Source organism: Nycticebus coucang, chromosome 6, assembly GCF_027406575.1.
Source record: "Nycticebus coucang isolate mNycCou1 chromosome 6, mNycCou1.pri, whole genome shotgun sequence".
NCBI classification, from domain to species: Eukaryota; Metazoa; Chordata; class Mammalia; order Primates; family Lorisidae; genus Nycticebus; species Nycticebus coucang.
Window position 1 is genome coordinate 116,414,817 of NC_069785.1, and position 25,260 is coordinate 116,440,076.

The 25,260-nt window shown below is 40.1% G+C and overlaps 1 protein-coding gene across 3 annotated transcripts in view; it reads right to left on the bottom strand.

The window, feature by feature from the left end:
* The window catches only part of ALG9 (ALG9 alpha-1,2-mannosyltransferase), a 113,519-nt gene that overhangs the window by 23,420 nt on the left and 64,839 nt on the right, over positions 1 to 25,260 (bottom strand). For all 3 annotated transcript variants that reach the window (XR_008380603.1, XM_053593680.1, XM_053593681.1), the window contains exon 14: positions 5,550 to 5,680. Coding sequence is in view for 2 of the 3 variants with exons in the window: in XM_053593680.1 (XP_053449655.1) it covers positions 5,550 to 5,680 (131 nt within the window). In the remaining variant the exon portion in view is untranslated. The remainder of the gene's footprint in view (positions 1 to 5,549; positions 5,681 to 25,260) is intronic.

Sequence of the window (25,260 nt, forward strand, 5' to 3'; positions counted from 1 at the left end):
AATTCTATTATATACACAATATGTTATAATAAAAAATTTTTTGGAAAGGTTAAAAACTTTCTCTAGCTATCACTTCCTTAACATCCACCACCAGCTACAGCCCTATTTACTTCCCTGCATGGAAAAACTCTTCAAAAGACTCATCTATATTTGCTACCCCAATTCTTCTACTATTCTTGCTTTCATGGCCCTCACATCTCTATGCCCTGCCCTGCCACTTCACCCAAACTGCTTCTCCCAGCTGCCAAACCCAGAGCAGACAGCTGTTAATCTTCATCTTACTTGATTTACCAGCAGCTTCTAACACAGCCGACCATGCCTTCCTTTTGAAAACATTTTATTCCCTTAGTTTTCAGGGTACTACCCTCTCCTACCGCCTTACTGATCATTCCTTCTCAGTCACCTTTGCTGGTTCCTCTTCTTCCTAACCTCTTAACACTGAATTTCACCTAACCTCATCTTGCCCCTAATATCATTCACTCCTCTGCTCATCTCACTTCATATTACGTTTTTAAATGTCGTCTAAATGCCAACAATTCTAAATGCCGATCTCTAACTCTAGCTCAGATCTCCCCACTGACCTCTAGACTTTACATTCAGCTGGCTGCTCAATAATTCTGTCTGCTTGGGAACTCACATGTCTGATCTAATCAGAGCTGATCTCTCAGTGTCCCCCTAAAACCTGCTCCACACGCAGTCTTGCCCGTCTCAGCACTTTCATTTTCCTAGATGCTTAGATCAAATCCCCTAGGATCATTTTTTTTTAGATTAATACGAGGGTACGCATGTTTAGGTTACATTGTTTTCATTTCTTTTTTTTTTTTCCTTTGAGACAGAGTCTCACTATGTCGCCCTCAGTAGAGTGCCGTAACGTCACAGCTCACAACCTCAAACTCTTGGGCTTAAGCAATTCTCTTGCCTCAGTCTCCCAAGTAGCTGAGAATACAGGTGCCTGCCACAATGCCCAGCTATTTTTTGGTTGCAGCTGTCACTGTTGTTTAGCAGGCCTGGGCTGGGCTCAAACCTGCCAGCTTCCGTGCATGTGGCCAGTGCCCCACTCATTGACCTACGAGTGCTGAGCCAACACTGTTTTCATTTCTAAGGTAAAGTTCAAGTTATAATTGAGCCCTTCACCCAGGGGGTTCTAAACACCCTCACATTGTGCACATTACATGAGAACCTGCCAATCATCCTCCCTCCTCCTCTCTCTTCCCCCTCACTAGAATATACTTGTGTTTTTCTTTCATGTGGGCATGTAGTTGTTTATATATTGATTTCATTTTTTTTATTTATCTTATAAATTTATTAGTTTTTTCTTTATACAAAAACAGCACATGTTCATTGTAGAAAATTCATAACATTCATACAATAAAACAAAGAACCTATAATCTAATTTTTAAGATATTAGTTACATTTTAGTGGCAGTCCTGAATTATTCACCAAAGTGTATGTGTGTGCACACATTGGTAGGAGATTATACAATGCTTACTGCTTTGCAACCTGACTTTTTCCAGGGAAGATTTCTTTTTTGGGAGGCTGGATAAGGGACTATGACAAAATGTGTTCTATGATTTCTTTCTTTAATGTTGCTTCTGAAAGATATAAAGATTAGGATTGAGAATGATGGTCATTGAACAGGCATATCCATTCATTCACATACATATAACCCAGTGTTCCCTGCATCCTGACTTGCCAAGTGTCCATAGTCCGAGGTCTCATGAACTCATGGCACTGATTAGTAAATATAGTATTGAGTACATGGATACTCTGTGGTATAATATACATATGCCACAGTTTGTTAATTTTGTTAATCCATTCATGGGTTGATGAGCACTTGAGCTGCTTCCACATCTTGGCAATTGTGAACTGAGCTGCAATAAACATTCTGGTGCAAATGTCCTAGTGGTAAAGTGATTTTTGTTCTTCTGGGATTGAGGGATCAAATGGGAGGTCAACTTTTAGTTTTTTGAGAATTCTCCATACTTCTTTCCATAGAGATTGTACTAGTTTGCAATCCCACCAGCAGTGTAGAAGTGTTCCCTTCTCTCCACATCTATGCCAGCAATTTCAGGATTTTGTGAGGTGGGTTATTTTCACTGGGGTTAGGCAACATCTCAGAGTGGTTTTGATTTGCATTTCATTGATGATTAGGGACAATGAGCATTTTTTCATTTGTTTGTTTGCCAATCGTCTGTCATTTTCAGAGAAGTTTCTGTGTAAGTCTTGCCTACTTATAAATGGGGTCGTTTGCTCTTTTCTTGTTGATTAACTTGAGTTCTTTGTAGATTCTAGTTATCAGCCCTTTCTCAAATTTATAGCATGCAAATATCTTCTCCTATTCTGAAGGTTGTCTGCTTGCTTTTGTTGTTGGTACCCTTAACTGTGCAGAAGTTTTTTAGCTTGATCATGTCCCATTTATTTATTTTTGATGTTGGTGCTATTGCCAAGGGAGTCTTCTTCATAAAATCTTTTTCCCAGAACGATTTTGTCAAGAGTTTCCCCCATACTTCTACAATTTTTACTGTTTTGCACCTTAAATTTAAATCTTTTATCCACCAAGAGTCAATTTTTGTCAGTGGTTAAGAGGCACAAGTCCAGTTTCAGTCTTCTACATGTGGCTGGCCAGTTCCTCCAGCACCATTTATTAAACAGGGATTCTTTTCCCCAGTGCACACTTTGGTTTAGTGAAGATCAGATGGCAACACACGGTTGGGTTCTTGTCGAGATTCTCTCTTCTGTTCCATAGATCCATATCTCTGTTTTTGTGCCAGTACCATGATGTTTTGATCACTGTAGAGACTTGTAGTATAATCTGAAATCTGGTAACCTGATGCCTCTAGGTTTGTTTTTATTTCTTAAAATTGTATTGGCTATTTGGGTTTTTTCCTGGTTCCATATAAAATGAAGTACTATTTTTTCTTTTCTTTTTTTTTTTGCAGTTTTTGGCCGGGGCTGGGTTTGAACCCACCACCTTTGGTATATGGGGTTGGCGCCCCACTCCTTTGAGTCACAGGCGCCGCCCAGAAGTACTATTTTTTCAATTTCTTCAAAGTATGACGTTGGTGCTGTGATGGGAATTGCATTAAATCTGCAGATCTTTTGAGTAGTATTAACATTTTAACAATGTTGATTCTTCCCAGCCAAGAGCATGGTATGTTCTTCCATTTATTAATGTGTTCTGTTACTTCTTTTCTCAGGAATTCATAATTCCCTTTATAGTTCCCTTCACGTCCTTTATTAGACATATTCCCTGGGATCACTTTCAATTCTTTTCTTTCTCTCACACTTCGAATTCAGTGCATTTCCATATATCCTGAATCTAACAACTTCTATTTCCCCTGCCTGTTGGGGCCTAGGACTGGCCAGGTCTCTGGGAGAGCCGAATCCTTCCCCATGCCCTTATCACCAAGGTGTTATATTACTGAGAGGTGTTTCTTATAATTACAGAGTGTTCTGAGCTTAACTCTTGCTCTCCTTCCCATGAGCTATATGGTCTGGTACAACTGCCCTCTCCCTGCACTGAACAACCCTCATCTCCTGCCTGGACTCCTGCAATAGTAACCTAACTGGTTTCTCTGCTCCTATTCTTAGGAAACAGAGAAACTCCCTTACTACGATTACCATTTATTCTTAGCACAGAACTGAAAATGACTCTTTTAAAACAGAAGTTATATCAAAATCCTGCAGTAGCTCCCCATGTAATTGAGAGTAAAAGCTTTTCAACAGCCTATAAAGCCCTTCGTATTGTGCATCACCCCCACCACACTCTGACCACTCTGCCTGCTGTTCCCCACTCCAGCCTCACTTGCCTCCTGTTTCTTGGAAAAGCCAGAAGAAGCCTTTTCACTACTTGTTCCCCTGGACTTCTAATGCCCTTGCCTCTTTTAAGTCTTTGTTCAATTATCACCTTTCCTTGTCAGCCTAGCTAAAAGTGTAACCCTCAACTCTAGGGGACCTCTCAATCCTCTTCACCTGCTAGGTTTTTTTTTGGTTTTTTTTTACTTAGCATTTATCACCTTCGAATACCATATAATTTATAACCTCTATTTACCATATAACTTATTTCCTCATTTATTATGTTTTTTTGTATGTCTCCCCTACCCATCTCCAAACAATGAGCTCCCGAAGATGGACTCTTTATTTTATTCACTAATATGTCCAAAGCACCTAGACATTGCAAATTCTTAAAAAATGTCTGTTGAAAAGAAGCACCATTTCCCAGTATATGGAAATGGAACACCTAGAAATTATGTGTATCAGATACTTGAGGGAATGGCTTCAGGCTACAGAAACATTTATAGGATGATAGTGTGGTTCCAGTTCCTGTATTTGAGAATTGCTGGAGAACTCAGATACCTCCTGATTGACTTCCTCTCCTCAACCACCCTCTCATCCTTCCCAATTGTAACTGGCTATAGACTCAGTGAGATTCACAGTCTGAAAGCACAGTCACCTGCTGAGCTCCTACAGCTCTCCAAACTTAGTTCCAGCTTTACTTCCAAGACCAACCTAGTGACCTGGTATCCAGATTTGCATCTCAGCCTTCTTGCTGGTCCAGCTTTAACTGAACTAACTTAGACTAAGCACACTCTTTCCTACTCACAACAAGTCTTATGCTTCAGTTCCAGTAAGTAGGGACACTTGCTTTTATCTCTGTATTTTATTTCCTGTCTTGGTATCCTGACCTATATTTTGGTTCCTCAGACTTAAACCCAGCACCTGTGCTCATTTAGTCTTTGTAGAGCCCTGTCCTAGGCCCAGTCCCCGGTTCTGAGCCTCAGACCTGCCCCATAAGACCTAGTCCTCTACATTTTGCTTTCTTTCAGACTTCTTGTCTCCTGGGCTCTGCCCACCAGGTCTCCCCAAACTTCCTTAATGCCAATTGTCTGTTGACCTGGACCTGTGCCCACGATATCCGTTGACCTCTCCAACTTATCCTCCCCTTTACTCCATCACTTGAATGTCCTGATAACTTCTTTTTATTTAACTTTTAATTAAAATCATAACTGTATATATTTATGTGATGATTTGATATACGACGTGGAGTACTTGTCTCTTCTTATCATTAATTATGAGAGCTTTATGAAGAGCCAGCCAAGCCCTGGTCTATTCAGTCTCCCTGTTTCAGATCTAATAATTCCCGTCCCAACCCTGGCCTAGGCTTGAGCCTGAAAATAATGTACATGAACTCCTAGCTCCTCAAAGGCACAGTCAATCTTCCTGACAGTGTCAGAATACTCTTGGTTAAGATAGCTGAAGTTGGCTGCCAAACAATCAATGTAAACCACTCATTTGACTTTTCTTCAGTAGACCTGTTTCACTTAGATTCTTTCATTTGATGATTTGAGAATACACTCTGCATTCTGAAGACGTGAAAAAGAAATATTTTCATTTTCTTAGGTAACTGGACAAAACAGATTATGTTGGACTCACATAAAACAAAAATGATGGCTACTAGCATTGGCCCAGGACCAGAAGTTACTCAATCCAAGAATCAAATGTTGACCCTTCCTAGTCCTAGTACATCTCACAGGATTAAAGCTACATACCTAGAAGCATCGAGGAATGGCCTGATGGCCAAGCTGATCCATTCTTCTCTATTGGATGAATAGTTGGGTTCCCGGGGTGTTTCTCTCATGGTGTCCAAATCCACTAAATAATGGCATTTACTGATGTTGACCTGAAATGAAGAAAGTCCAGTTCTTTGTTAGTAATTGTGAAGGTCCCTTCAGGGTAGAGAACATCAATTGCAATTTTAAGAATTCCCACGGTATTGTAGAGAAACAAACATCTATGTCCTTAGACAATGTTGCCCAAGCTCCTTCCACTGAGATAAGAGTTTTGGGTGTTACTAGGCTGCAGGAAGGCACAGCGTGCACTCAGCCACCATACATGTGAGCAGTAGGTGGTCTGGCTCTAGTTTGAGTTTTGAAGTCTTTCTAGCCCCACAGACCCTTCTGAAGGTACCATGCGGCCATAGTCTACTTCTGGAAAACCCATCTTCTGCTCGCCATTGCTCCCTTCCAGCCTATTACCTTATTCCATAGACTGAAAGGGCATGACAAACACAAAAGCTAATGTGTGGGGATGCTCCTGATTCCCCAACAGAGGCTGCACTACCCTCTAGAGGTGGTACAAAATATCACGCATATCATCTCCTGAGCAAAAACTCAGTAAAAATGAGATATCAGAACTTCGGGATGAAGAAGATTATGAAAAATACAGGGTATTAAAAAAACTAGAGTCATCCAATTGCTGAAAACATGGATACATCAGAACATTACTGCTGCTCTTAAGAGACTATTAATACATTCCATTTAAAACCATGTTGGTACTTTTCTGGAGAGCAGGCTAATAAATAAACCAATTGGCCACGTGTGGTGGCTCATGCCTGTAATCCTAGCACTCTGAGAGGCTATGGTGGGAGTATCGCTTGAGCACAGGAGTTTAAGACTGGCCTGAGCAAGAGTGAGACCCTGTCTCTATGAAAACAGGACAACTACCCAGGTGCTGCAGCAGGTGCCTGTAATCCCAGCTACTTGTGAGTCTGAGGCAAGAGGATCAATGGAACTGAGGAGTCTGAGGTTGCTGTGAGCTAGGCTGAGGTCATGGCACTCTAGCCTGTAAGACTTTGTCTCAAAAAAAAATTTTTTTAAGTATATTAAATAAATAAATAAAACCACGTTGGTAGTACCATGCTTCTCACAAAATTGTTTAATTCAATGGAACTTGCTACATAATCTATGGGATCTTTCTGTCATTAAAAGCTCACTTCAAACTATAGTCAGGTTTTCCCTCTCAAGCCATCAGAATATTTTGCAGCCACAGGGAAAATTTCTAAACCCTTTTAATGTCTAAAAAAGTTTTATGCCAGGAGCTATGGCGCATATCTGTAATCCCAGCATTTTTGGAGGCTGAGGTGGGAAGATTGCTTGAGGCCAAGAGTTTGAGACCAGCCTGAGCAACAGCAAAACACCTTTCTCTACAAAAAAACAAAAAAGAAAATATTAGCTGAGCATGGTGGCAGGTGCAGGTATCCCAGCTACTCAAGAAAGTAAGGCCGGAGGATCACTTGTGCCAGGACTTTGAGGTTACAGTGAACTATTACCATGCTGCTGCACACTAGGCCAGGCAACAGAGCAAGACCCTGAGATGGGAAAGGGAAGGAGGAAAGACAAAAAAAAGTTTTAATTTCTTTAAAATGTAAAAAACAAAGACAGTAAGCAGGTTTCTATGAAGTTACATGAAACTCAAAGATGAAAACCAGATCACTAATACGGTATTTATTTTTCAACTAAAGAAAAATAAATCTCAAGGGAAAGAACATTTTTAATGCTTTTTACATACCAACTATGTTACACATATTATTTTTAAAACCATCATAACAAAGCCTGTAAAGAATTATTACCCTGATTTTATAAATAAGAAAGTTAAGACTCAGACAAATTAAATAACTTTGTTTTCAAAACACATCTATTAAGCCCCTATGATGTACTGTGCATTAAGTTAGAGTTAAGGATACAGAACCAAATAAATAAGACACAGTTTCTGCCCTAAAAGGATTTACAGTCCTGACCAAAATCATGTGAGTATATAGCACAGCTATATTTGGAAACAGGCCGACGTGACTTCAAAAGTCAAACCTCGTGTTGGTGTGGATGTGGAGAAAAGGGAACACTTCTACAGTGCTAGTAGGAATGCAAATTAATACATTCCTTTTGGAAAGATGTTTGGAGAACACTTAGAGATCTAAAAATAGATCTGCCATTCAATCCTATAATTCCTCTATTAGGTATATACCCAGAAGACCAAAAATCACATTATAACAAAGATATTTGTACCAGAATGTTTATTGCAGCCCAATTCATAATTGCTAAGTCATAGAAAAAGCCCAAGTGCCCATTGATCCATGAATGGATTAATAAATTGTGGTATATGTACACCATGGAATATTATGCAGCCTTAAAGAAAGATGGAGACTTTACCTCTTTCATGTTTACATGGATGGAGCTGGAACATATTCTTCTTAGTAAAGTATCTCAAGAATGGAAGAAAAAGTATCCAATGTACTCAGCCCTACTATGAAACTAATTAATGGCTTTCACGTGAAAGCTATAACCCAGTTATAACCTAAGAATAGGGGGAAAGGGGAAAGGGAGGGGAGAGAGGGAGGAGGTGGGCAGAGGGAGGGTGATTGGTGGGATTATACCTGCGGTGCATCTTACAAGGGTATATCTGAAACTTAGTAAATGGAGAGTGTAAATGTCTTAACACAATAACTAAGAAAATGCCAGGAAGGCTATGTTAACCAGTGTGATGAAAATGTGTCAAACGGTCAATAAAACCAGTGTATGGTGCCCCATGATTGCATTAATATACACAGCTATGATTTAATAAAAAAAAAAAAGTCAAACCTCAAGGCCAGCACCTGTAGCTCAAGGAGGAGGGCACTGGCCCCATATACTGGAGGTGGTGGGTCCAAAAACCTGGCCCCGGCCAAAAAAAAAGTCAAACCTCAAGATTGCCAAAATTGACTAAATCAGAGGCAAAGTACTCTCAGGAGCTCACCTAATTGTTACTTAAAAATTAGATTGTCAAGCTTCAGCTAAGATAAAGACCGTTTGAAACATATATGTATCTATAGCAAATCTTACATTTAACAGTAAAGGATTAAAAGGTTTTGCTTTGGGACTGAGTGCCAGTAGCTCAAGTGGCTAGGGCACCAGCCACATACACCAGAGCTGGCGGGTTCAAATCCAGCCCAGGCCTGCCAAACATAATGACAACTATAACCAAAAATTAGCCAGGCATTGTGGTGGGTGCCTATAGTCCCAGCTACTTGGGAGACTAAGGCAAGAGAATCACTTGAGCCCAAGAGTTTGAGGTTGCTGTGAGCTGTGATGCCCTGGCACTCTACCCAGGGCAACAGCTTGAGACTCTGTCTCAATAAAAAAAAAAGTTTTCCTTTGGAATCAGGAATAAGTCAAAGCTACTTGTTACCACTACTGTGTTTCACATTATACTAGAGATTCTAGTTCACAGGGTGAGTTAAAGAAACAAAGGGCAGAAGAAACAAAAAAGCAGAAATAAAACTCATTCACTGTAACGATATGACTAGTATATATAAAGTTCAAAGGAATCTATCCTACACAGACACAGTTTTGGAATTATTTAGAGACTTTATCGAACTTTAAACTCAGCATGTATAAAAATCATGGTCATATATTCTTATTTAGCAGCAGTAAACAAAATGATAACTTATGAAAATTTAAAAATATTTACCTTGGAATAAATGTAATAAAACATAAGAGCATACTCTATAAAAATTACAGGCTTTTATCAAATAATGTCTGTCAACCAATAAATTTATAATATGGTATATCCATATAATTAAAATGTGATATAGCCGTACAACAGAATAGTACTCGGCCATAAAAGCAATAAAGTTCTAATACATGCTACACCTTGGATGTAGGAAACATCCAAGGATGAACCTTAGAAACATTATTTGTAGTTGGTGAAGCCAGACACCAAAGGCCATATATTGTACGATTCCTTTTATATGAAATGTTCAAGGTAGGCAAATCCTCCAAGACAGAAAGCAGAAGTTGCAAGGGACTTGGGAAATGACTGCTTAACAGGTATGGGGCTTCTGGGGAGTAGGGGAGTAAAAATGTTCTAAAATTAGATATTGGTCATAATTGTACAACATTTTGAATGTACTAAAAGCTACTGAATTATACGCTTTTAAATGGTTTAAATGGTAAATTTTGTTATGTATACCTCAATAAAAAAAGTCATTAAAATGGTGAATTTTATCTCAAAAAGAATTTCTGATAGACAATAAAGTGACCTTATTAACAAGGTGATATACCTTATTCCTAGATGAAAAACTTAGCATTGTAAAGATGTCAATTTTCTAAACAAATTAATCGATAGATCAATTATAATCTCAATCAAAATCCCAACCAACTTTTGTTAAATTTGACAGCTGATTCTAAAATGTACATGGAAATACAGGACAAGAACGGCTGAGGTGCTCACTCTTTCCACGAGAAGAGCAAGGTGAGAGGCTACTTGCTGTAAAGCTTTAGCAAGTAAGAGAGTGAAGTGTTAGTATGAGAACAGATCAACAGACCAGAGAAAGGAAGAGAATAAGAGCGGGACACAGGCAGGCATGGACAGACCACGTAACAGACCTCACCCTGCAAAGCAGCAGATGGTCTTTTCACTAACTAATGCTGGGACAACTGGATATCCATCCATTAGGGGGAAAATAAAATTGAACCTCAACTTTACTCCACATGCAAAACTCAACTTCAGATGAGTTTTCACCTAAAAGTGAAAAGCAAAACAATAAATCTCTTAGAAGATAATACAAAAGATTATCATTTTTTTTTTAGACAGCCTACAAAAACATTTACTATGAAAATAAATGATGGATATATTTGACTACATTAAAATTCAGAATATCTGTTCATCAAAAGACACTTTTTTTGAGATAGGGTCTCACTCCATTGCCCAAGTTACAGGGCAGGGGCATCATCACATCTTATTGCAAACTCCAACTTCTGGGCTCAAGTGATCATCCTGCCTCAGCCTCCCAAGTACCTGGGACTAGAGGCAAGTGCCACCACCCTTGGCTAATTTTTAAATTTTTCTGTAGAGACGGGGTTGCTCTATGTTGCTCAGACTGATCTTGAACTCTTGGGTTCAAATGGCCTTCCCACCTCCTCGGCCACCCAAAGTGCCAGGATTTCAGGGGTGAGCACTGCACCCAGCCTAAAAAAGACCATTAGGAAAGTGAAAAGCTGAGCGGGGTATGGGAGAAGATATATGCACACATTTAACCATCAAAGATTCAGATCTAGAATATATCTAGCACCCCTGCTAACCAACAGGACAAAGATAAACCACCCTAAAGAAAAATGGGCGAATGACTAAGTAGATTAGGTGCTCTGCAAGAAGAAATCAATGACCAAAACAAACGAAAAAGGTGCTCGACACCTCATTAGTAACCAGGAAATGCAAATTAAAACCACAAGGAGAAATTATAATATCAAGTGTGGGCCAGAATGTCGAGCAACAAGTATACATTAAGTAAATTAAGTTGGTACAATCTTCAGAAAACTATTTGGCAGGATTTACTAAAATTGAACATATGTATTTCCTATGATCCAACAATTCTACTCTTAGGATTAAACCATATGAAATCACTAATATTTAATGTTTGCTCCACAAAAATGATTATTTCATATGGTTCAATCTAATACATAGACAACAGAAACGCCTGCCCCAAAGACAAATTCAAGAATGTACAAAGTGGTATTATTTGTTGTTGACCCAGACTAGAAACAAATAAACATCCATCAATAGTAAAATAATAAATTTTGGTAAAGTCATACAATGAAATAATCTATGCTAATAAGAACAAAGTACAGCTATATGCAATAATGTGTGATTATTACAAACAAAATACTGACCGAAAAAATCAAGACACAAAATAATAAATGCAGTGTGAGTCTAGTAAAATTGAACTAAATGATTTAGGGACATGCATAAAAGTAAATTTAAAGAGAAAAACAAGAAAATTATTACCATAAAAGTCATAAGACTCCCTCCAAAGAGGGGTGTGGGCAGTGACCAAAAGGATTTTCTAGGGGGCTGCCGAGTGCTGGTGATGTTCTATTACTTGACCTGGATAATGGTTGCACAAAGCCTTGCTCTATTCTTATGAAATTATTATTATTATTAAATAACTCACTGTACACTCATATTTCATATACATTTAGGCTTATAAGTTATACATGACTGATGATTTTTAAAAGTGCATGGAAGAACAAACTGGCCACCTCTGGCTCACAGTAAAGTCTGTTCTTTCCCAACCTCCACCTTACAGCAATGTTCTAATTCTCTCCCATTATTATTTATATGTCGAAAAAGACTTCCGTCTCACATCTGTCTCTACATATGGCCTATTCCTCCAGGGGAGAGAAAGCGCACTGAGAATTGACGTCAGACCCAATTCCATTCCACACAACTCTCTAAAAATGATCCTTTGCATAAACACTTCAGGAAGTAGCCTTTTTGGTCTGAACACCCACTCTGTAGCTCCCAAGGATTGTAAGAACGTGAAACGAGTGCCACGCCTCTGTAACCAAACAGAACCAGCAAGGACAGAGCCTCTGTGGTCTCATGCTTATACCTCCTTTGGTTAGGAAGCCCTTAGTTTGACATTTCAAATAACTTGACCTCAATCTGACATTTTCTGGTGAGGCGCACACAGAGATGTGGGTGGTATACCGTCAGCTTAGGCTTCACTCATCATACCTTCAGAAAGAAAATGCCCTTTAAAGTAAAGGTCTTAGGAAGATACCAAAGCAAACTCATATTAATTGAGATACTAATCCATCCAAAAATTTAACCTCTTTTTCTTCCTTTCCAGAAAGCAGCTGATAAACAACTAAAACACACATGGGACAAAGGCCTTCAGCAGAAAATGGTGAGGAATGATCAGGGCAGATTCTTTCTTTTTTTTTTTTTTTTTTAATTTTATTTTTTTTATTCTTTCTTTTTTTTTTTTATTGTTGGGGATTCATTGAGGGTACAATAAGCCAGTTACACTGATTGCAATTGTTAGGTAAAGTCCCTCTTGCAATCATGTCTTGCCCCCATAAAGTGTGACACACACTAAGGCCCCACCCCCCTCCCTCCTTCCCTCTTTCTGCTTCCCCCCCCAACCTTAATTGTCATTAATTGTCCTCATATCAAGATTGAGTACATAGGATTCATGCTTCTCCATTCTTGTGATGCTTTACTAAGAATAATGTCTTCCACTTCCATCCAGGTTAATACGAAGGATGTAAAGTCTCCATTTTTTTTAATGGCTGAATAGTATTCCATGGTATACATATACCACAGCTTGTTAATCCATTCCTGGGTTGGTGGGCATTTAGGCTCTTTCCACATTTTGGCGATTGTAAATTGAGCTGCAATAAACAGTCTAGTACAAGTGTCCTTATGATAAAAGGATTTTTTTCCTTCTGGGTAGATGCCCAGTAATGGGATTGCAGGATCCAATGGGAGGTCTAGCTTGAGTGCTTTGAGGTTTCTCCATACTTCCTTCCAGAAGGGTTGTACTAGTTTGCAGTCCCACCAGCAGTGTAAAAGTGTTCCCTTCTCTCCACATCCATGCCAGCATCTGCAGTTTTGAGATTTTGTGATGTGGGCCATTCTCACTGGGGTTAGATGATATCTCAGGGATGTTTTGATTTGCATTTCTGTAATATATAGAGATGATGAACATTTTTTCATGTGTCTGTTAGCCATTCGTCTGTCGTCTTTAGAGAAAGTTCTATTCATGTCTCTTGCCCATTGATATAAGGGATTGTTGGCTTTTTTCATGTGGATTAATTTGAGTTCTCTATAGATCCTGGTTATCAAGCTTTTGTCTGATTGAAAATATGCAAATATCCTTTCCCATTGTGTAGGTTGTCTCTTTGCTTTGGTTATTGTCTCCTTAGCTGTACAGAAGCTTTTCAGTTTAATGAAGTCCCATTTGTTTATTTTTGTTGTTGTTGCAATTGCCATGGCAGTCTTCTTCATGAAGTCTTCCCCCAGGCCAATATCTTCCAGTGTTTTTCCTATGCTTTCTTTGAGGATTTTCATTGTTTCATGCCTTAAATTTAAGTCCTTTATCCATCTTGAATCAATTTTTGTGAGTGGGGAAAGGTGTGGGTCCAGTTTCAGTCTTTTACATGTAGACATCCAGTTCTCCCAACACCATTTATTGAACAGGGAGTCTTTCCCCCAAGGTAAGTTCTTGTTTGGTTTATCAAAGATTAGGTGGTTGTAAGATGTTAAGTTTCATTTCTTGGTGTTCAATTCGATTCCAAGTGTCTGTGTCTCTGTTTTTGTGCCAGTACCATGCTGTCTTGAGCACTATGGCTTTGTAGTACAGACTAAAATCTGGTATGCTGATGCCCCCAGCTTTATTTTTGTTACAGAGAACTGCCTTAGCTATACGGGGTTTTTTCCGGTTCCATACAAAACGCAGAATCATTTTTTCCAAATCTTCAAAGTACGATGTAGGTACTTTGATAGGAATGGCATTGAATAGGTAGATTGCTTTGGGAAGTATAGGCATTTTAACAATGTTGATTCTTCCAATCCATGAGCATGGTATGTTCTTCCATTTGTTAATATCCTCTGCTATTTCCTTTCTGAGGAGTTCATAGTTTTCTTTATAGAGGTCCTTCACCTCCTTCGTTAGGTATATTCCTAGGTATTTCATTTTCTTTGAGACTATGGTGAAGGGAGTTGTGTCCTTAATTAGCTTCTCATCTTGACTGTTATTTTTGTATACAAAGGCTACTGACTTGTGGACATTGATTTTATATCCTGAAACATTACTGTATTTTTTGATGACTTCTAGGAGTCTTGTGGTTGAGTCTTTGGGGTTCTCTAAGTATAAGATCATGTCGTCAGCAAAGAGGGAGAGTTTGACCTCCTCTGCTCCCATTTGGATTCCCTTTATTTCCTTGTCTTGCTTAATTGTATTGGCTAGAACTTCCAGCACTATGTTGAATAGTAAAGGTGACAGAGGACAACCTTGTCTGGTTCCAGTTCTAAGAGGAAAAGCTTTCAGTTTTACTCCATTCAGTAAAATATTGGTTGTGGGTTTGTCATAGATAGCTTCAATCAGTTTTAGAAATGTGCCACCTATGCCTATACTCTTCAGTGTTCTAATTAGAAAAGGATGCTGGATTTTATCAAAAGCTTTTTCTGCATCTATTGAGAGGATCATGTGATCTTTATTTTTACCTCTGTTAATATGGTGGATAATGTTTATGGACTTGCGTATGTTAAACCAGCCTTGCATCCCTAGGGCAGATTCTTTATTAATGATAAAATAAAGTTATTAGAAAAGGAATTTTAAGTCAGCAGGCCAAGATTCAGGCCTGGGCTCTACCACAAACTAACGGAGTGACCCATATTCATTTAAAAGTGAATAATAACTCCTACCATAAAAAGTTGTAAAGAGGACAAAATAAGATGATTAAATAAAACTTGGCATTGCAAAGGACTACACAAATAGCTAGACTATTAGAAGGAATGCCTGATTAGCTCTGTAAAATGTGAGAATTCAACAGGTAGAAAAGAACCCTGGAACATTAGAGCCGATTAAAATGAATTAGTCTTGCTGAACACCTAGGTAGGTTATCTCTTGTCAATTCAAGTTAAAACCAACATACAAGGCATAAGGTTACACTGTTAACCTTATAATTGACAATGAATTAGCAGTATCCACTAAATAGTATCAAAACAAATCTTCTGGGCATCCTCAAAGCACTTACTAAGTATCTATTAGGTGAATCCCAAACAAGAGCACATCAAATTGCTACAAGAAAAGTCACTGTTTTTAACCTGAAGGTCAGGAAATGGCATTAGCTATGAAATACAGAAAGTGTTATTATGAGAGTAACTGGTTCTGAGAGGAAGATCATGGGGGGCCACAGTAGTGTTAAAGATTTCTTGGAGACAGCAATAAACTTTAAGGAGAAAATGGGAAATGGCAGAAATGAGCATGGTCTACAAGGGGAACAGGAGGAACACAGACCTATCCCAAAAGGTGCGTACTGAGAAACAAAACTAGAGCGGGGCAGTCCGGGAGCTGACAACGGAAGACACAGACGAGGAGAGCCTGGGTTTTGCACATCAGGAATCTACTCCGCGTTTTTCACCCACAATTTCAGATGATAAAAACTGGGTCTCAGGGGCGGCGCCTGTGGCTCAGCGGGTAGGGCGCCGGTCCCATATGCCGGAGGTGGCGGGTTCAAACCCAGCCCCGGCCAAATTAAAAAAAAAAAAAAAAAAAAAAAAAACTGGGTCTCAGAAAGAGGAGTCTATACTGCTATGCTGGGGAAGAGGGTAGAGGAAGCAGGGCTCCAGTAACTAACGTATCCAGCTGGGAAGTGACAATGCCTTCTGATATGTCTATGACAGTGGGAACCAAGAAAGAAGAGCAAATCTCAGGTCTACTTCAGAGGAAGTCAACAATACCAAAATTTCTAATCCAGTGAAGGAGCGGGCAGGGACAAGGAGATCACAGTAAAGCGACGGTTTGGGTGAGATGGAGGGAAGATGATGACCCTCATCTTTCACTCAGTGAGGTGGGAGGAAGCTCGGTATAGTCAAGCACAGTCACGTGCTGCCTCACGATGACGGCTGGGTTGGTGGTGGGTGACACATTCTGAGAAATGTGACCTTAGGCAATTTCATCCTTGTGCAAACATCATAGATTTTGTACTTAAACACAAACCTAGATGGTATAGCCTACTACACACCTGGGCTATATGATGCAACCAATCTAATCTCACAGAACCACAGTGATACATGCTGTCTGCCATTGACCGAAACGTCACTGTATTACACGTGACTACAGCTGAGAAGCCAATGTGACCAGAACACTGAGGGTCAGAGAACTGTTTTCAATTCCTACTGCCTGGAACATTCCCTGCTGCCACCTCATAAGTCCCTTCCGATTCATCCTTCAGATTTCAGTTAAAAATTATTTCCTTCAGAAATGCTTCATTTGGGTGGTGCCTGTGGCTCAAAGGAGGAGGGCGCCAGCCCCATATGCTGGAGGTGGCGGGTTCAAACCCAGCCCCGGCCAAAAAAAACTGCAAAAAAAAAAAAAAAAAAGAAATGCTTCACTCATCACTTAGACCAGGATAGGCCCCCCAATTAAATGTTCTCAAAGCAACCAGTGTGTCTCAAACATTTCACAATGATAATCTATGAATTAATCAGGAAATTCATTCTAAACTCTACAACAGTTGAGGCTGTGTCTGCCTCACTGACTCCTGTATTTTAAAAACCTAGCAGTCTACAACATGTAATAGTACGTGTATATTTAACAAAGGTTCATGAGAACACATGAAAAAAGTGAAAGGAAACAAACAAAGGAAGAAAAGCTATAAAAGGGAGGAGAGAGAGAAAAAAGGAAAAGAGCAGAGCAGAAAGGCAGGGACAAAGCTTGGGGAGATGCCTGTAGGGCTGGGCAGAAGGAAGACGTGCAGGAAAGGACAGAGGAACCACCAGAGGAGATAGGAAAAGAAGCAAAAAGCACACAGTTTCGAAAATCAGTGTGGATTTCAAAGCCCACAGAAAGACTGTAAGGAGGCTAAAGACAGAGGAGAGGTAGCAACACAGTTGAGTTTAACCATGATGAAATAAATTCATCACGCATGCTGTGTGGGGACAAGGAGAGAACTCGGAGCATAACCTCCTGTTCTCAGTGACCTTCCCTGCATCTGTTTGGCTGCCTGAGCCAAGCCCCACAAGTCCTAAGACAGGAAGGATGTGAAGCTGCATTCAGGCGTCTATCAGCTGGAAATGACAATGACGCACGTAGATGTAAAAATAGAGATCTCTGGCAAGGGCTAACATGAAGTTCAGGGAACATCACAGAGAAACTGTCTCCACGTATAAGACAGATCTTATTTCTCAAATGTCACTGAAAATTCTCCGGTAAACAAATGTAGCAGAGAATCCGCTAAGAATCTAAGGGGATAATGTGAAAGATCAATCAGAAGCGCTGGCCTGGAACCTCCAAAGAAGCGAGGGCTTTTAAAGCAGGAAAAAAAGGTTTAGACACTTCGCCCACAGCTAAGTAAAATCTGGTCATAATTAAGGCTATCCAACAACAACAAGGGCTGACACATGCTATTAACTTAATACTAAGCTTTTAAACAGTATTCAGAATATCTTCTTTCCAAACACATAATCAGTGCCGACTTACCACGTCACGTCCCTTCATATTCCTGGGAGCAACTGCGGGTGCGGTCCAGGCCTTCCTACAGTTGAGCGGTACAAGCTCTGTGAGGGCCAGGATTGAGTCTGTCTTGTTCAGCACTGTACCCCTCAGGCCTGGTATAGTACTTGGGCTATCTCAGGCAGTCAAAAAGTATTTGTGGAAGAAAAGAATGATTATCAGCTGTCTTAGGATGCTGGACAACTTCACATAGGAAGCTGTTTAAAACTATGATAAGCAATCTGTAAGTGCAAAGAATCTCTTCCCTAGATTTCTAGCCCCTGGAGGAAAATCTATTTTTTCCATAACATCATAACAATAAAGATGAAATCCTACTATAATAAATCTATTCAATATCTCTAATTAGCAAAATGTTTTCAAGGTCCAAAAAACTAATTATTGAGTAAGGCTAGGAAATTCACCAAAGATTTGACTTAGTTTATAGAATGGGAAATTAAAACTAATTATTGAGTAAGGCTAGGAAATTCACCAAAGAAGATTTGACTTAGTTTATAGAATGGGAAATTAAAGTAAGTTACCTACAGATACCAATTTAAACAATTATTTCTACAAATGTATTCAGATCTATGAGTGTGCTCCTGCTAGTAGGAAGGGGATTAGAGAACACCGAAGAATCACAGTGAAGAACTGTCTTAATCCGTTCTCTGCTGTGAACAGATTAACGTATAACAGAATACCTGAAACTAGCTAAATTCATTAAGAACAGAAATTTATTTCCTCACAGTTCTGCAGGCTGCCGTCCACGATCAATGTACTGGCATCTGATAAGGACCTTCTTACTGCCCAGGGCAAGGGCATGAAATGGCAAAAGGGCATCAAATGGGTGCAGTGGCTCAAAGAGAGAGGAAGAGAAGGCCAGACCTATCCTTTTATAAGGAACCCACTCCTGCAATAATATTTGCAGGAGCAATTTTGGAACTCTGTTTCTGGAATGACTATCAGGACTGTCATTGCACAGCACACAAAAACATGCACAACACAACAATGAATGCCACTCAGCAAGACACTGCCACACAGGGACGTCAACAGAGCTGTGAGACACTGACGTGCCGAGGTATATGAAACCTTGCCACGTTGCTTATAAAGTGCACCACAGCAAGTTTGCAAACTTAATTGTCAGACCTCGTACAACAACTACTCTGATGGTCATTCCACAAAAGGAGTTCCAAAACTGCTTTGAAGGGTGGACTAGGTGCTGGCATCAGTGCACTGCTTCACCAGGGAAATCCTTTGAAGGTGACCAGAGTGATGTTCAGCAATGAGGTATGTAGCACTTTTTCTAGGACAAGTTCTCGAACTTAATTGTCAGACCTCATATGTTAGACATAATCAAGTCCAATTCTGCAACCCTCTAGAACTTTCTGCATATAAAAAAGCTCACTATAAATAAGCTCGTTGAGAAGGTATCTTTAAATTCCATTTTATTCACAATTTTTCTTAAAAAAAATATGAAAGTAAAAGGAAATCCTACTGTATATGCCCTCACAGTCTATATATTCATGGTGGAACAATCAAGATCAAGGTCAGGTGCAGTGGCCCTGCCTGTAATCCTAGCACTCTGGGAGGCTGAGGCAGGCAGATTGCTTGAGCTTAGGAGTTTAGGACCAGCCTGAGCAAGGGCAAGACCTCATCTCTACTAAAAATGGAAAAACTATCTGGACATTGTGGTGGGCACCTCTAGTCCCAGCTACTCAGGAGGCTGAGGCAAGAGGATCACTTGTGCCCAAGTGTCTGAGGTTGCTGTGAGCTGTGATATAAGACTCTGGTTCCAAAAAGGGAAGGGAAGGGGAGGGGAGGGAAGAGGAGGGAAAGAAAAGGGAGGGGAGGGGAGGGGAGGGGAGGGGAGGGAATTGAGATCAAGTGAGCAAGTGAGCTTTTTGCCTTCCTACCCGACAGGAAGTTTCTGTCTTCCTGAGCTTGCCTTAGGATACTTGCTTACCATCTGACAGATGAAACGCGCCAGTCAATCTCCCACCTGGCACTATTCCCAGAGTGGGGCCAGAAGCAAGAGCTCTTTGGGGGTCTTCCTCAGCCCCTCATTCTACCCTTCTCAGGCCTCTTCGCTGTGCCACACTAGAGCTGAGCTCAGCAGGGTCTTTCTTCCACTCTGATTCTGCTAGGCCTACTCCCCTGGCTGTTCTGCTGGATCATCACAGGTCGGGACAGTGGGAACTGCATTCATCCATTCCTGCACAGCACTAATTAAATGACGAGGCATTTGGCTGCCCTAAGAGAGTGATAGTTACTGCTGCTGTTTACCTCACTTCATTGAGTTCTTCACTTTCAACATTCAGAACACTGGGCAGAAATCACATTGCCTCGACACCCTATGGGCGCCTTTGAGATAGATATGGATTATACCAGCAAGCAACCACAAAATAATCAAGTATTTAAAGCTGCTAACTTCCAAAAAAATGACAACAATAGAAAAGCAAACTGGGTGCGGTGGCTCACGCCTGTAATCCAGCACTATGGGAGGCCAAGGCAGGTGGATCGCCTGAGCTTACAGGTTTGAGACCAGCCTGAGCTAGAGCGAGACCCAGTCTCTAAAAATAGCTGGGCATGGGTAGCACCTGTGGCCCAAAGGGGTAGGGTGCCGGCCCCATATGCCAGAGGTGGCAGGTTCAAAACCAGACCTGGCCAAAAACTGCAAAAAAAAGCAAATAAAAATAGCCAGGTGTTGTGGTGGGCACCTGTAGTCCCAGCAACTTGGAAGGCTGAGGCAAGAGAATCACTTGAGCCCAAGAGTTGGAGGTTGCTGTGAGCTGTGACTCCACAGGACCCTACTGAGGGCGACAAAGTGAGACTCTGTCTCAAAAAAAAAAAAAAGATAGAAAAGCAGAATAGAATACTGGTCTGTTTCCCCTGCCTCCTTCTTATTTAAATCTAGCTAATATTTCCATTTGCATCAGGAAATGGGACCTCCAAATTTCTGCTTCTAGCTCTATGATTTAGGGAAGTCAAGCCTCAGAGATTTTCCCATCTCCCCAAAAGGACTTAGGTTGCAAATCACTAACTACGATTCCTCTCAACTCCAAAAAATAATTTCATCGTAATTGCAGCTACTCCACATTGTTGATTCTACTCTTCTCTAAACTGCTGCTGCTCTCTTAGATATATTTATTTATTTTATTTTTTTATTTTTGAGACAGAATGTCATTATGTCACCTCAGTTGAGTGCTAAGGAGTCACAGCTCACAGCAACCTCAAACTCTTGGGCTTAAGTGATTCTCTTGCCTCAGCCTCTTAAGTAGCTGGGACTACAGGCGCCCACCACAACACCTGGCTATTTTTTTGTTGTAGTTGTCATTGTTGTTTAGCAGGCCCAGGCTGGGTTAGAACCTGCCAGCCTCGGTGTATGTGGCTAGTGCCGTAACCACTGTGCTACAGGCGCCAAGCCTTAGATATATTTTAATATTTAAAGACAGCTCCTTGCTGGTAGTAACAAATATGCAGGATCTGCTTTTTGCATTGCCAAGAGTTGGGCAATTAGAAAGCCTATGTCAGGACCAGTGACCTGTAAACCTAGCACTTTGGGAGACCAAGGCAGGAAGATCACTTGAAGTTAGGAATTCAAAACGAGCCTAAGCAACACAGCAAGACTCGCTGAGATGGGAGGTTACCTGATGCTAGGAGTTCAAGACCAGTCTAGGCAACATACTGAGACCATTCTCTACAAAAAATAAAAAAACAGCCAGGCATGTTGGTGCACACCTGTAATCTTAGTTACAAGGGGCTGAGGCAGGAGGATCACCCAATCCCAGTAGTTTGAGTTGCCACTGTACTCTAGCCAGGGTGGCAGAGCAAGTCTCTGCCTCTAAAAAAAATAAAAAAGAAAAGAAAAGAAGAAGAAGAACATAGATCTGCAACTTGAAAAGTGATTGGGCAGACCAGTTGAAGAGAAGGAGGTAAAAAAGAGTGGCACTATGGGAATAGCAAACTGCCTTTGCAAAGGCTTTTAGGTGTAAGTGGGTCAGGCGCGGTGGTCCCGCCTCTAAACCTAGCACTCCGCGAGGCTGAGGCAGATGGACTACCTGCTCACAAGTTCAAGACCAGCCTGACCAAAAGCATGACCCCTGTTTTTAGGAAAAACAGAAAAAGTAGCCAGGAGTTGTGGTGCACACCTGTAGTCTCAGCTACTCAGGAGGCTGAGGCAAGAGGATCACTTGAGCCCAGGAGTTTGAGGTTGCTGTGAGCTGTGACGCTATAGCATTCGACCCCAGGGAAACAGGGTGAGATTCTGTCTAAAAACAAAAAAAGACTCTTGGGTGTAAGTGAACCAGACAGACAAGCTAGATGGAAGAAGGTTAAGTTCTGTGAGGTGGGTGTGGCTCCTAGGCTTTAAATTAGCCACTGTCAATGAATCTAACTAGAGAATTCAGAAACATCTGTGTGAATTAGAGCTAACATAACTAAAAGAAGAGTACTCATTACCCTGCAGTGTGTTAGGCTTGATGGAGAACCAGGTAAGACACGTACCTGCCAAAAATAACCTCTGCCAATTCCCATCACAGCAACAACGGACAGAAGATAGTGAGCTGAGATTCCCTGGCCTGCAGGAGCTTGGAACCTGGTATTTTCACTGGAGTATAAATAGATCTTGAAAAATTAGAGTATTTTGAGTCCTATCTGGTCTTAATTCTCTATTACTGGTGGCCCGAGGAGGCTTCCCTTTAGTTCAAGGAGACTTAACAGAGGGCTGTTTGAGAATCTTAGTTAAATTTTAAAAACTCGCCTGCTGGGTATACACCCTATATTAGGTCTATGGAGGTTTCAAAGATCAATGACAAAGACAGGAACCCTTGTCCTTAAACAAATGTATGATTTAGCAGAGAACACAGTCACATACATAAATGTGAGAACAAATGGAACAGGAAAGAAATGAAAAATGCTTCTGCCCAATTAACTAAGATCCAGAAACTGCCTCTAAACGCTCAGTATCCTTTCATACTTCAAGCCTTTGCATATGTTGTTCTTCTGACTAGAATGTCAATTTCCCCCTCCTCTGTCAAAGAGCTCTTCATCATCCTCTAAGCTCCTCTGCCAGGGCTCTGCAAAGCTGTTCCCAAATAGGGAAGCAGGAGTCTGCCAGCATATGAGGCACTGCCACAGCACTGGATAACAGTTCAGGGCCCTCTCCCTCCTAGACTCTCAGGGAGAGATTTACTTAACAATTCATTTTTAGGCTTACCAAAATATTAATATATGCACTGAGTTAAAAATTGTAGCAGTACAGGAAGCTTATTATGAAAAACAGCAGTTCCCTTCTTATTCCCCAGTCCAGTTTCCCAGAGGCAACTAACTACTCACCACTCTTTCAACTGCTGGCCTGTGATCTTTTAATTATCAAACAGTAAATCACACTAACTTCTTTTGGTACTTATGTATCTTCGCTTAAATCTTTTCTCTTTCATCATTCAGGGACACTGTATGGGCTCTTTCAGTCTGAAAACTGATGTCCTTCAGTCCTAGGTAATTTTCGCACGAGCCTTCTTTAGAGATCTCCTCGCTTCCGTTTCATCTGTTCTCTCTTTCAGGACTTCCTGTTAACCAGATCCTGGATCCTCTGATTTTATTGTTCCTTTCCTTATTTTCTATCTCTTTTTGTTTTGTTTTTATATTTTTAATGTCTTGAGGATTTCTATTTCTTAAACTCTACATTCTAATCATTCTACTGATTTAAAAAAACCTCCATTATCTTATTTTTAATTTCTAAGAGCTATAATTTCCTGCTTGTTTCCTTTTAAAAACATGTTTCTGTTTTATGAACCTCAAACTTTTACTCTATTGGAGAATGTTGATTATAGAAATATGAAATTTTTTTCTGCTTCCTACATATTGTTTCTGTTTTTTTCAGTTCCTTTTGGTCTTATTCACCCCCCCCCCTTTTTTGTTGTTGTTGTTAGGGACTTTTCTTAAGAGACTTACTTTTGTATTTTCAGCACACAGTCAGGGACAATAAAAAGCCGAATGAATGGGGAGGTGAGTGAACCAATGAGCAGAATAAAAAATACTTAAAAATGAATAAGAATGAAAAAATGCCTAAAGATGGGTGATGAGCATCATTGTGCTGGTAAGATTATAGATCACTATCTTTTGAGATTACCCCTGCCAAAGTGTAGTATCCAGCACAATTACGAGACAGATAGACAGGCTTTCTGAGCAAACTTTAACAACCGGTAAGTTAATTTTTATTTAATTCTGTAACTCTCCTTTTGCCTGGAAGAGTTTAACACAGTCTATTTGCCTCTCCAATGCACCATCCTCTTTAGTTCCAGGGTTCTAAAAAAGCTTCATCAGAATCTGTAAATAGGTAAACCACTCCTATTTCTTTGAAGCAAATAAGTTCTCATTTAGACTGAGTGTGGTGCTTGTAATCCTAGCATTCTGGGAGGCCAAAGCAGAAGAATCTCTTAACCTCAGGAGTTCCAGAACAGCCTAAACAAAGCAAGACCCCACCCATCTCTACTAAAAAGAAAAAACTTAGCCAGGTATGGTGGCAGGCACCTGTAGTCCCCTACTAAAGAGGCTGAGGCAGGAAGATTGCTTCAGCCCAGAAGTGTTGAGGTTGCTGTAAGCTAGGCTGAGGCCATGGCACTTTAGCCCAGGTGGCAAAGCAAGACTCTATCTCAATTAAAAAACAAACAAACAAAGAGATCTAGTTTACAGAAGGAGCAGCAAAGGCAGTCTTAAATACAATGACTGAAATTACTTAATTAAAAAGAGGCCAAAAGGCTAAGAGGCAAAAATTAAAAATTAAAAACTTATCTCCTAACTTGGAATTGAAAGTTCTTATGCTCACAGAAGGGAAACTAGAGGTCAACCGACCACATGATGACTACTGCTTGTAAAGTATACCAGAGATCTTGGTAGTGGTTTAAAAGATTCATATCTATAGCCTCTATTATGGTTATTAATGTTTTAATGAAGAAAGTAAAACATGATTTATTATAAAAATGTAAGAAAAAATACTTTAGAAAATTGCTTAAATCCTCCCAAAGAATATCAGCATTGACCTGTTAATATACATATCAAATCTTTTTCCTCTGCATATATTGATTTTTCCTAACAAAACCTAGATCATGTTACATATGCTGTTTAACTATTACTATTTTTAGATTTAGAGCTTTGAGATTTCTTAGTTTAAATCCCCAGAAACAGCAAGAATCTACTGCCCCTTCGGTCTAAAGTTTCCACGAAAGTAACACGAGTTGAATTAGAATCAGAACAGTTTCTTCTCTCAATTTTATCAGTATTTCACCGCAAAATCAAAGACCACTATCCATAATCACATCATCTACAATTTCAAAATCAAAAGACTGGATTTAAATCTGCCTTAAAGTGTTACCAAAGAGCTCATTTTTTTTTTTTGTTTCTTCAGATTTAATCATTCTTTCTTGCATCAAAAATAACAAAATTGTAGG